The sequence below is a fragment of the Apteryx rowi genome, unplaced genomic scaffold, assembly GCF_003343035.1.
Source record: "Apteryx rowi isolate R43461 unplaced genomic scaffold, aptRow1 scaffold_50, whole genome shotgun sequence".
In the NCBI taxonomy this organism is placed as follows: domain Eukaryota; kingdom Metazoa; phylum Chordata; class Aves; order Apterygiformes; family Apterygidae; genus Apteryx; species Apteryx rowi.
The window spans coordinates 1,792,973-1,806,955 of record NW_020450761.1 but is presented as its reverse complement, the minus strand read 5'-3'; the positions used below and the strand labels follow the sequence as shown (position 1 = coordinate 1,806,955).

Genomic DNA, 13,983 nt, shown 5'->3' with positions numbered 1-13,983 from the left:
TATTGGCAATCATAGTGGAAAAGTTAGCTACTCTCTAAAGTTAGAAAAAAGACCTGGGGGTTTCATTTTAGAAAGCTCTCTAGAGCTGCCCATTCAGTAACTGCTGTGAACAACTCATATTTGAAAACGTACGCAGCACCTGTGTATCAATTTAAATTCTGTATGTTCTGCACAGTTAAGTTTTAATATTCTTATTTGATGGATCGAAAAACTGAGACAGAGAGGTTAAGCTACTGCCGAAGGTCACAAAACAAGTTATTGTTGGTCTCCTTAGAATTTAAGGATTCTAGTCCCAGGAACTTGCTAAAACTCCAAAAAATATTGCTTCCCTAAGTTAAAAAAAAGAAAAAAAAAAAGAAGAGCATGTAGACAAACTACAAGTCATGATATACTAATATCCCCTTTCAAAATATAACAAGTGGTAAACTTAAATTTAACTCTGGATATAAACATACACATTTACTCAGCCTGACAAGCTGAAACATATACCCTTAAAAAATATTTGCTCTTCCTCATCAGAAGCACTATCATGATTCTCATCAGCAAGGATCTGAACAGCAGGTATCAGTAGGTAACTGTCAAAACATGGTAAAGTACTAGGGTTCAAAACAAAAACCAGACTAAATGAATTAGAACAAAAGACCCACATAAAAAACCATTGATTAGGAGTTTAATCAGAAGTATTATGAACAGCAGATTGTTACTGCATATTATTTTATTTCTCAAAATTGTATCAACTATAAAAACAAAACTAAATTAGGTTCCAAATCCACCAATCCTCCTTATTTTAACTCTCAATGAAAAGGGATCAGGCAGTTGACATGAATCTTACTACATTTGACTAAATCTGAACATAAGCATAAGAATTTGGTGAGATTTTGATTACATATTTTCAGAGCTTGCTCTTTAAATCATGTATTTCATGCAAACATAACAGTGGTTTTAAGTTTAATTCAGTCTAGTTAATAAGTGTATTTCTATAACTGATTTTTAATATATTTTCCATGACATTAGCACTTCCAAAATCTGGAAAATATGTCAGAGGAGAATCAGAACTTTGGCTTGGACTGACTGCACAATTATTTCTGAAAGCCAGTCTTTGTTCTTGATAATAATCTTTCATACTAGTTCAAGTTTTTAGTTGCCAAACACACTTCATCTCCATTAATAAAAAAAAAAAATAATCATCTTATCTTCATTCAGGCTCTCAACCCCACACCACCACATTTGGGAGAGTGAAGGGAGCAACAGAAGACCTGAGCAAAAACCTGTAGCAAGAAACACTGGCAGTGCTCTGTAGGAATTTCAAGATAACTATGATGGAAATTAAGTTAGTGTCCACCTCACAATAATTTTTATCTGAAATAACTAGCACTAAAGATCAATCACTAAAACAGTCTCATACTGAATCAATATATTCAATCTGCTTAACTGTACTAGCCTGTGAATTCTCTTCATAAATTCAAGTTTTGACCAGAAGTGAGTAGCATATACTGAAACACAGAAAGCAAAGTAAACATTGCACTAAGTCTGTAAACTTCCTCAAAAGCATAGCATTTTCAGGGTTTTTTTTCCATTCCTTTCCTACAATTTCCATCATTTCATCTGTTTCTGTGGCAGAGTCACTGAACTGATTATAGTAATAATCACAGAAATTCAAGTGACAGCTGTGTTAAATCTCAGATCTATGCCACCTACACAGTCACCGATGACCAAAAACATCTAGAGATACTAATCAAATGCCACCACTAATGATTTTATCCATTTAAACTACTGAATTCTCCACAGTCACATTCAAGTGACTATAATAAGGATCAAAAGTGACTAAGCCTCAGATGTCACGAGAAGGTAGAACATTCATTTGTGACACTGTGCAAGGCAGAGAAAAAGCAAAGACTAGTGTAAAGTCTGGAGTCCGCAGCATCTTTGCTTGTACTCAGTCCAGTAGTCCTGGGAATTGTGAGTGTCACATTTCAAATCATTCACCTGTTTTTTAGGTGACTTAGTTTAACCCCAAATTAGCCTAGCACTACAGAATACCTTCATTATTACACCATAAAATACTTTGTTGGAACATCCTATATATCCTTGCATATGGTGAAGTAAGTAATAGCTTTTTCTGGCCATAGTTTGAGAAAGTTTGCAAAGTTTTCCTGTGACATACAAGACAATTACTTCTACAGCGAATCTGAATGGTAGACAGGACACATCCCATTAAAAAATAAACAGTAAAATGTGCCAGTAATTCAAAAAGTAGTTTAAAATTTTGAAACGTCAACAAATAACACTTTTCTTTAGTCTAGCAGAAATGAGAATCATTAGATACCATTTCAGAGAACATTAAAATAACGCAATACTGTGTCTTAGCGAAGACACATTTAGAGGAGAAAAAACACTGAATGTTATTCATTGCATAAATTATTTTTGTAAACTATTTTTTCCTCTAAAAACATCTCAATAGCAAAACTCTTCACCATCTGTGTAATTACCAATAAAAAGTCCAAAGCTGTCAGAAGTGGCTGCGCATCCAGACTTTATAGTCCACCAAGGCGCAAGGCTTTTGCCTAAAGCAACATACAGAATTATGCAGAACTAGAACACTGAAATGTGTCTATTGCAATTCATTATACTCACAAGATAAAGACTTTTGAAGTGAATTGAAATCATTTCAAAAACTAAAAAATATTTCATGTGCTAACAAATATTTCGCATAAAAACTTAAGAAATGAAGTAAACAAAGTGCGAGTATGCAGTATATCAGAAAGGACTTTGTCCCCCCCACTTTTTTTTTTTTTTTTTCGAAAAAAAACCCCAAGCATCTCTCATACTTGAGTGTAATTCCCAAAAGAACAGTAACTTCTGAGAGGAGCATTTTGCAACTCCATTTAACTTGGTATTATACGGTTTCTTATACATAATACCTTGAGTTGTCTTAAAAATTCTGACACAAAGGGATAGATGCATGTCTCTTCCGCAATTCACAGTTCTGACTATTATAGTTGTTTTCTTCTTGATCCTCCCACTTCAAAGCAGAGCTGTGAATGGGTAAACCTAGATAGTAAAGGTTCACTGGAAGCAGGGTTGCCAACTTCAGGAATAATGATAAAAGTTAAAATTGTTTTACAGCTTGATTATCCAATGGGCTTTTGGCAGCTTGATGAAAGAGATAACATCTTCATTAGCTTGAGTTAATTCTGTTACCTAACAATCAGTGTTTTTTGGAGGCACTGAATTGGTCACAGCTACGATCACAAGCCTAGAAGATGCTCCAAAAGTATTAAGATTCCTTAGGAATCCAAGCAAATAGAAAGAAAAAACAAGTGCTTCCAGAACTGCATGCTCTGCCCTAAGAATATTTTTGCATTGCAGTTTCTGTGCTCTGCAACAGGATATGCAGGTGAGCTGCTCTTAATATGAAAAGGCAAATAAACTTAAAGGATCTTTAATAGCTAGATCATTTCAATCCTACAGGCAGATATCCTTCCATCCTCCAACCTTAATGGACAGCTTTTAGTCAGTATGCAGGTTAAGGTTTTGCAGACCTTGTGATGCAGAAGAAAGCAGACTTTGCAACAAACATCTTGATAAAACAATTCAGACAGCAGAGTCCATCATACACTGAACAATTTAAGAGATTTAACACCATAATCTAAGAAAGCAGACAAGAAAGACTATTCACAGGAAGGACAAGGAGACAGGTGCTCTTAATCAACTTGCTCACAAAACATTCCAGTATTACAGAACCACAGAATGGTTGAGGTTGGAAGGGATCTCTGGAGATCATCTAGTCCAACCCCAAACAGGGTCACCTAGAGCACAGAACTGTGTCCAGATGGCTTCTGAATATCTCCAAGGAAGGAGACTCCACAATCTCTCTGTGCAATCTGTTCCAGTGCTCAGTCACCCTCACAGGAAAAATAGTTTTTCCTGAGGTTCAGACAGACCTTCCTGTGTTTCATTTTGTGCCCATTGCCTCTCATCCTATCACTGGGCATCATTGAAAAGAGTCTGGCCCCAGCCTCTTTACACCCTCCCTTCAGATATTTAAACACACTGAGAAGATTCCCCCTCAGTCTTCTCCAGGCTGAAGAGTCCCAGCTCTCTCAGCCTTTCCTCACACAACAGATGCTCCAATCCCTTTATCATCTTAGTAGCCCTTTGCTGGACTTGCTCCAGTAGCTCCATGTCTCTCTTGTATTAGGGAGCCCAGAACTGGGCACAGTACTCCAGATGTGGCCTCACCAGGGCTGAGTAGAGGGGGAAGATCACCTCCCTCGACCTGCTGGCAATGTTCTTCCCAATGCAGCCCAGGAGACCATTGGCCTTCTTGGCCACAAGGGCACATTGCTGCCTCATGGTCGACTTGGTGTCCACCAGGACTTCCAGGTCCTTTTCCACAGAGCTGCTTTCCAGCAGGTCAGCCTCCAGCCTGTACTGGTGCATGGGGTTATTCCTCCCTAGGTGCAGGACCCTGCCCTTCGCTTTATTGAACTTCATGAGGTTCCCCTCCGCTCATCTCTCCAGCTTGTTGAGGTCCCTCTGAATGTCAGTACAGCCCTCTGGTGTATCAGCCACTCCTCCCAGTTTGGTATCATCAGTAAACTTGCTGAGGGTGTCCTCTGTCCCTTCATCCAGATCACTGATGAAGTTGAACAATACTGGACCTAGTACTGACCCCTGGGGGACACTGCTAGCTACAGGCCTCCAAATAGACTTTGCATCACTGATCACAACCCTCTGAGCTCTGCCATTCAGCCACTTCTCAATCTTCCACACTGTCTGCTCATCTAAGCCTGTACTTTATCAACTTGCCTATGAGGATGTTATGGGAGACAGTGTCAAAAGCATTACTGAAGTCCAGGTAGACAACATCCACTGCTCTCCTCATTTTATTTATTTACTGAATGGCATGTTTCATCACTTGCCACAAAGTGCTGAAAAGTAGAACCATTCAGATTTAACATACAGCAGGTCCACCTTCTTGACAAGTGCAAAGTTACATACAGCAAATCAATCAAGGAATGATTGAAAACTGAATTTTTCCACGTTATATGTCAAATAGAAAATTGTATAGCACTGGACATGCCATGGATCGGAATTAGTCTGTTAACATTAGGCTGGGCACTGCTGCTTAAAGTAAAATTAAGTGACACTTAAAGCTTAAGTCCCTTTCTCCCCTGATTTTCCACTCAGAAGAGCTTGCAATTATAAAAAATTTGAGTCTTACTTATTAGGGCAAAAACCAATGCAAGATCTTGTTTTACTAAAAAGAAGTTCTAAGATTTCAAGAGCTCTTAAGGGGAGACCACCATCTTCAAAAAGCCGGTATTTCTTACAACCGGCCACATGCAGGTCATAAGACAGCATTCACATACTTTACGTGTTTGAGGGCACCTTAAACTAAGAATGACTCTTTAGAAAGACAACACTGCTAGGTAGTCAAGTATTTCCTGGTTTTAATCTATTGCAGCACTGTATAAAAAGATTACAACTTATGGATCAGCCCACCCACATTATCTTTATAGAAGTAATTAACCACAATTCAAATCACTGTAGCTTCTTTGCTGTAAATACCCAATTGTAGACTCCCCATAGCAAACAATTCTGCAAAACAACTAACAAGTGATTACATAAAATAAAAATGAGAGTTTAAATGGTACAATTAAGCCAAGGGTAACACTGAATATTCATAGCTTTTAGTTTTCCTACCATCTCATTTGGGCAAAGGCAACCTGCTTAACCTCTCTGTATGTCAGTTTCTCCATCTTTACTTCAAAGAAAAGGCTGTAAAACCTACACAAGTCATAAAATTGCTAGAGAAAAAAGAAAGATGCAACACAGGCATAAAGTGCAGTTCTGCCCTGAAAAGTGACTCTTAAGAGTAGCATTGATTTTCAGGCTTTTAATTAAATCAGTATCAAGTTTGTTCATTCATAAGTAACAAAGACCTCTTTCTCCAAACCATTAGCCTGTAGCTTTGCACAGTAAGTCAAACTGAATTTTTCCACTTGAAGAACACTGCCAATATTAAAAATTTGATTGGTTATAAGGGAAGTTATTTATGAAAATAGTTTGCCAAGGTGTAGTAGTGGATTATTTTATTTGCCCAGATAAATTTCTAAATTCTTCTCAAATCCTGTAAAAGCCATGGTCCAATTTTATTGTAATAATAAGTTCCATTCTTTGCTTCAAAATGAGGCCTTTAAGTTTCAGAATCCTTTATTATGAAAGATTTATTACAAAAACTGGGCAAAAAGAATATAGCCTGTTCTACTCTACTCTTTATGTATGTATTTATGGTAATTTTTAGTACTGCTTAATTTTGAGTGTTGATTGTAATAATGTTTTCATTATTAAAAGTGGCCACACCTCAAAATATTATCTCAGTCATCACACCATAGTATGTAATTCAGACTTCATTTTAAGCAGTGATCTTGAATCTTTAGTTCTGTAGAATATCACTGCCTTCAAAAAAAGGCCAAGTATGAATTTACCATGGCACTGACACAAAAAAATGAGAAAGTCAAAGTAATCATACACCTTTGTGGGTAAAAACTGACTATTCACTTTTTGTAAACACTCTCCCCCCCCTTTTTTTTTTTAATAAAGCCTTTTTTTAAACTTCTCTTTTAACAAGTTACTGCTCTCTACAGGCCAATTCCTGATACAGATGCTGGGCCTTACATATATGCTATTTTAAAATCTATATTCCATATCCAGAAAATAGCAGGGTCAAGGTGACAAAATCAAATTTTAATTTGACAGCTTGCAAATTTCTTGGAAAAGCTAAAAATCAAAAACTCTTAAATACACGTATCCTAATGAAAATATTACAAGCTAGGAAAGAGGAGACCAGGATTCCAAAGCTTCTATTTATATGCTGCTTAAATGCCTAGTAATTTACAATCTCCATAAATATACTGTCAGAACTCCCAATATTTAGAATATTGAGGGAAAAAATCCTGAGAATTCCCCCCTCCTCTGTAGCCTTCTAAACAAGTAAAGTGAGAAAACAGGCACAAAAGGCACCAAGGTTAGCTCTTAAAACAGCAAGCATCAGTCTTGGCACTTGCATCACATTGTATAAACTACATATTTGCTTCCAAAACTAAGAATTTCACATCACTAACACTACTGCTGAATAGGGAAGGATTATACTATCTATTTCAAAGGTGTGTTCAGCGTTATACAATAACAGATCTAAAAAATTAATAAGTCAACCAGTGGAGAGCATTATAGCTTTGAAAAAAAGCACTAAGTCTAGCTCTTTACAGATTGTACTAAAGACTGTAAGGATCTGCAGGCCAGCAATGCAATTACTTGTGTTAAGCAAACGAAAACTATCCCATTTGCCAGTTTCCACAGTGCTATGTCTAAGTGTTGATAAATCTACTTCATGTTGATAAGGAAGGGAAGAACAATAGACATATATTCCCTATACTTGCTCCCTGCTGTATCCGAATTCCAGAAAGCAAATTAAGTATTCATACTGCTATAAGAAATAGTGAAGGAAGCTGTATAAATTCCTTCCAGCTGCTACATTACATTGTCACTGATAAGTAAATCAAGCAAATATTACCATCTTCAATTGCTTTAGAAACTGGGATAAGACTTCAGACAGAATGCACCTCTGTTACATTAGTTTTTAACCCATTTTCCTGGAGGGAGTAATCCAGAGCTACTCCAAGAGTTTGGTTTCTCATTAAGACTCCCAGATCTGGTGAGGTTACTCTTCCCTCACTGACTCTCAAAAGCTATTCACCAAGATATACTAAAAAGTACAGTGAAATTTATGTTGGAATTAGTGAATAAAATCTATACTTGGCACAGCGCATGCCATACACCCTAACTGCTTGAGACATAACTGCATATTACTTAACATCCTCATACCCTCTAGAACTATTAATAATTTTATGCCAATAAAAAAACCTTAACAGTGACCTTCCAGTAGAATTGCAGCAAAATAACTTTTGAGGGTAAGAGCAACCTTGTGTTCTTTTGTAAGGTTATTTGTTACAGTTCAAGTTGATAATACAGTGTTGTTGCTTTTTTTTTGGCATTTTTCTACGTGGCACTTGGTTCTGAATCTAAAAATTTAAATGTGCTAAGCAATATAAAAGTAGAGAGGAAAGCATCATTTCTTCCTCTTATACCCATGTTTAAAATTGATCATATCCTACCAAATTTAATTGACACTTGAAGTGCTTTGTTTCTTTAACACACTGTAAGAAACTGTCAGAGGTTTTCCAAGAGTCCAAAGAAGTTATAATTCAGTGAGTTCTTTTTTCTAATTAATATCTGGAAAGAGAAACTTAAGATGTCAAAGCATTTTGTTCCCATTATGGGACCACAGAGGTTTCAAATTATGCAAAAAGTTAAAAACAATGTATCTGATACTGAAGCTGACTCACAAGCTTACATCCTAGCTTTCTTTTAAGCGCAAATATGTCTACCAAGATTGAAAGGCTGCAGTGAATTTTAATTAGACCATATTTCTGAGTTACTGATCCCTTATTACCTATATACATTCAAAGTATAGTTGACAATGTTGCCGAGTTACTGTTCTATATCAATTTCAGAGAAGAACTGCACTTTGAAGTAGTAGCACTAAATAGTAGTTTACTTTAAAAATATATACAATCATATGCGTACACACTTCATCTTTGTACAAACAATAACAGGTTTACAAGACTGCTTAAACAGATGAAGTTTACCCTGCCTTATTTAGCCGAGGAAAACTAAACACTTCAGTTCAGGGTCAATTTCATTCTGAATAGTGAAGTTTGAGTCTATTAGCTATTTCTTTGAACTGAAAGTCTGTAAGTATACGTATAAAATAAAGAGATCAAATATTTTAAGGTTTTATACAAATGTTTGTGCTAACCTCGTACTGTCAGCTTGCTATATAATTGTGAGTTCATTTCCTTGTCTCTCTTGTAACGTCGAAATTCATCAACAGCTTCCCGTACCACTGTGACTGTCAAAACAAAYCCCTGTTAAAGATAAAATGATGCAACTCAGAATTCTCAAAATGCTAGATTAGAAAAAACACAAGTAGGAACACCATACATAGTGAAAACACATTCAGAAGGTTTATTTTGGGGGTCATTTGGATTTCTGTTTTCTTCAGTCTCTGTTAAATTACCATCTTGGTTCAGTCCAGAAAAGAAAAAAACAGAAATTTTATCTTTGTATTGTATGCAGATGTAATTTGAATATCTGTGTCTACAAATACAATTAATTTAGATATAATTTGAAATTTAAAAGAAAATAAAATACTTAAAATAAGCTAAAGACAGCCTTTACAGTTCTAAAAGTTTATTTCTCTATCCTCCAAGAATTTGGGGGCTCTACTGCAAACATTTCCAAAAATTCATATTCTAAATTTAGAAGTGTACTGCCTCTAATCCTAACCCCACTTCTCCTTTTATGGAAGAAAAATTAAAGCATTAGATTACTTTTCTTGTAGAAGTCCAACAACATTTCACAGAACCACAGAATGGCTGAGGTTGGAAGGAACCTCTGGAGGCCATCTAGTCCAACTCCCTGTTCCAGCAGGGTCAACTAGGGCATGTTGCCCAGAATTGTGTCCAGACCGTTTCTGAATATCCCCAAGGATGGAGACTCCACAACCAATTTGCCCTCTCAGCAATTACAAATGAGTCAAACTTTAGGGTTTTCCTAATACAGACTCTAGACTAAAGTTTTTTTGTTTTTTACAGCGAGGGCAGCTGTTTTGCAGTTCCAGCCCAAAATTTTGAGACTTCACCTGTTAAAACCCTATAAATACCTCTTATTTTTTTATACATACAGATTTACATTAACCCCAACATTTAAACTAGAACTAAGAAGAACAAAGTGCCTTTACAAAAAGGCATTCCTGTTCACTGCTAGAGCATAACTCAATCCCCCTAACTCATGTTAATGTTATTTAAATCCAAGTTTCAGACCTTAATTTAGCTCCATGAATTAGCAGAAGTTTCAGTGCTGCCTTAGAACTCTGTCTTCAGCCCTCAGAAACATGCAAGTATTTTACAAAATTGGTCGATTACATTCTGAAAAGCCTTCTAGCATCCATAGGATTGACATGCTGCCTTACTCAGAATAAAAGCTTTGTAGAATTTTTATAAAATTGTCTCTTTTCACATTCCCTGAACACCTTAAGGCAGTATCATTCTGAATGGCCATTATGCTAATGCCTCTAACTACTGCCTCTATACTTTAAAGCAGTGGGGCTTTTCCCTTTTCCGGCAGCAGCATTGTATATCATTTTCAAGAGCTTTGGCAATACAAATATTTTAGCAGCACAAAAAGGCACTACTAAAACAGGCTGAAATATACTTGCCATTTGCACATATCTCACTAGGAAGTAATCAAAGCATGTAAAGTGACATGTTAATTTTGAGAATTTCCCCTAGAACTCACCATACTAAGCTGCCCCGCATGTTACAGCTGAGGATGACTGCAAGGAACTATTTGAGAAACACTTCTGTTTTGCCTCATTTTCTCAGAGAAACATGATACTCTTCCAGAGAGAAGCTGTAATTGTGAAGCTACAGTTAAAGAGATTCATTCTCTTGTCTTTCTTTAACTGTTAGCAGTTAAAGTTCTTTAGGTACTGCTTACAAYCAAACTCATGTCCTTCACTTCTTTCAGGTTTTGGACTCAAAAGAAATAAGAATTCCATTCTCTATTGTGCAAATGACAGCAAACCAGTAAAATACAGCCTTGTTGGAAGAACAGGTGCTTGATTAAAGCATCTTATATCTTTTAAGTAAAAAGAAAAACACTTAGTGCATAGTCAATTTCCATTGTGTCATTTTTAAGTATCTTGCTGAACAATTTCTCTTATCCTTTAAAATCTTAAGAAAAAAATACAATTTTCTGCACAAAACTAAGTCATAACTGCTCCTCTGAGCATTACTGAGAATTTCTCAGCAGTCTACATGGTCTTCAGGAAGAAAAAACCCACCCCCCAAAAACCTGCTTATCTGCTAAGTAACAAAAAGAGCCCAGGGAGTCTGCCTTCAAATGTTTTGTATTTTCATAATACACACTGGGCCCTACTCAAGACCACATTAATTTTTTTCTAACCTGGAGCTTAGCCATCAGCAGAAAAACTACTTAAGTGAAAACCGAGTAACTGATGAATTTAGCAAAAAGGTGATATTACTAGCACAAACTGAGATCTTGTTGCAATTTCAAGTGAAAACCACCATTCAAAATCTCCTTGAATAAGACCCACAAGTCTATACAGAACAGATTACCAAAATTTGATATATACAGCATTTTCTTCCCTCTCCCTTCTTTTTGGGGCAGGGAAAAGACAAGCAGAGATGGTAAGTGATTTCTTCCATCTCACCCCACTAAAGTTCAGAGCTCTACACAGAGTTCACTGTGAAGAGACTGAACTCCAGACAAGGTTGACTTCCACCTTTTTTTAGTGGGTCAGTAACAAAAACCATGGAAATACTCCCTTCAAATTTCCCGCTGTTAAACAAGTGTTCTGTTTTGAAAGGTTTTTTTGTTTCAGCAGAAGTGAAAAGTTATCTGGAGATAAAGCTGTGAAGAAGAATCTCCAGGACAGCCTCCCATTTATCCATACTTAAAAGGATACATGTTGCAACAATTTAAACAATGAAATCAATCCAAAATATTTACTTTATTGACTTGTTAATGACGACCTTTACTCAAAGCAGCCAGAGTGTCACTGATCCTCTTGAATACCACTGAGAATAAATACTACTGAAAAATAACATTTTTTATAAATTTAGAAATTAAAGCATCCGTTTCTCCTGAATTGTACACACTCTAGTTAATAGTATTTTTCTGTTTACCAGAGGAGCCCAGTACGTGTACAGGTAGCCTATTTTCAATGCTGGTACAAACTGTGAGCAGGACACGACGAGAAAATAGAGATTCAAGAAAAACTTGAACTGTTCATATAAAACCTAAAATGAAAAAACAGAAAATAGATAAATGTCTTAATTTATATCAGAAGTGTACATAAAATTCACTGTTTGGTATAACAGTAAGTATAAATCCCTCATATGGCATACTATGATGTACAGTACCATTATAGTACTATATAGCGCAAAATGCAATATAATATGCTAAACTATTATACTTAATGTTATACTGCTATTTTTGTTGAGAAAAATCCTTTAACATAAATGCTTCTTTTCAATCTGAAAGAAAAAAAAAATTGCAGAATTTGTCTATTTTTTGACATTTTAAATACTATGGGAGCTCTCTTTCCAAATATTACATATATATCAAGATCACAGTGCAAAGATTTATTCAAATTTTAACATAAGACAAAATTCAGATTTTTTAGAAACATCTTGCAATAATTTTATTTCCACAGTAAAGTCATCTTTATGCTTTTGGAGCCAAATAAGCTAAAACAGCTTTTGAAGAACTTATTTTCTCTTCTTATATCAATATAAAAGCAAGTTAAGTTTATGAACATCTGAACTTACATTGTTTACACTACATTTTCATTTTTAACTTGGAAAACTTTTCTTCCTAAAAATAACACATTAAAAGTAAATCATAAAAAGTGTTTTTAAGTACCAGGTACTTAAATTCTGTATTTTCTGTCTCAATGTCTTTTTTTGCCAAAGATTTCATATGCTGGCCTTAAATAATCTAAAAGAAAAAGAAACACCATTGACACCCAATGACTAGAACTTATTCACAGAGCAGGATAGTATATCCTAGTCTTTGTTATTTTAACTTCCACACAGTAATGAAAGTGAGTAGGCTAAACTAAACTGCTCTGCATCACCACAAGAATACCCTAAAACTTCTATCCCTTGCGCAGCATACGCAAAAAGCAGTACCCATCAATTTCTCATTATATTTGTTTGACACATTCCCCTCACGCTTTCTGCCGGACACAGCCCAGGAACTTTCCCCTCTTGCAGAGGCTGAACAGCTCCAGCTCACCTGCCTCCTTTCTGGAGTCCTGTGGCTCTCAAAGGGACCAAGGCTACCACCAGCTCAGATACACTCCTTCAAAATAGCCCCTTCCCATTGTTCTCAAAAACAATGTTTAGTCTTCAAGATTAAATTTTGGTTAGGAAGAAGATGAACACCACAGAAAAGCTCCTGTGAGTAACAGCAAGCAGCAGTGCTCTCTTTCCAAATGGCTGTCATGTGAAACTCCCAGAAATAAGGTAGGATCCTTTTGTTCCCAGGGCAAGACAAAGCTTTTTACAAAAGCAATCACAGTTTAAGTTTCTAAACTACAAAAAACTTAATAATGGGACTACATGGACTTTTGAAGTACTTCAGAAGAAAGGCAGTCTCAGCACTAGATACCAAATTTATCAAAAGATTCTTTTTGTAATAAATACTGATTCATAGGATATGGTCATTAATGAATAAAAGAGTTGGTCTAAACTAAGTGTTCAAGTTTTAAGTGAAGATAAAGTATCCTTATCATCAAATCAGTTGTCCCATACTCCGAATGAGTGACAGAAGCCTCTGACAGTTTACTAGACAGATGGCCAGGTTGTTTCAGTAATTAAAGACACCACTTTGGAAAGTGCGTGTTCTCAATATTGCTTTTGTCACATTTAAAAAGCTGAGAACATATTCTTCATTGTAAAGAACTTTAAATCTTAAACTTCACGTACTTCCCCTTTAGTAGGTCAGTGTAACATAAGACCTCTACAAGGATGACCGGAAATAGCCACTGAACTTAAAACATTGTTGCAAAACTGAGTCTTCACTATCTGAGAGAACGGATAATAATTGTTTCAAAGCTAAAAGATTCAAAACAGTCAAGAAAGCCACATTCAAGGAGTGTCTCCATCTTTTAGTCTTACAACTCAGTTGATATCACAGTGAATGAAATGAAATTCCAATTTACATGATTTTTTTTGTTGCTCTTGTCTACCCAAGATGATTACTTAATTATATAAAAACACAAAAAACATTCAAGAAAGTTAATTTCAAAGTGCCTTCATGGCAGGC

The 13,983-nt window shown here is 35.9% G+C and overlaps 1 protein-coding gene across 5 annotated transcripts in view; it reads right to left on the bottom strand.

Moving 5' to 3' along the window:
* The window catches only part of ATP9B (ATPase phospholipid transporting 9B (putative)), a 180,387-nt gene that overhangs the window by 139,587 nt on the left and 26,817 nt on the right, over positions 1-13,983 (bottom strand). For 2 of the 5 annotated variants that reach the window (XR_003255779.1, XM_026079780.1), the window contains exons 4-5: positions 11,838-11,951; positions 8,885-8,993 (exon numbers count right to left, since the gene is read on the bottom strand). Coding sequence is in view for 4 of the 5 variants with exons in the window: in XM_026079780.1 (XP_025935565.1) it covers positions 8,885-8,993; positions 11,838-11,951 (223 nt within the window). In the remaining variant the exon portion in view is untranslated. The other 3 variants (XM_026079781.1, XM_026079782.1, XM_026079783.1) reach the window with 3 other exon arrangements.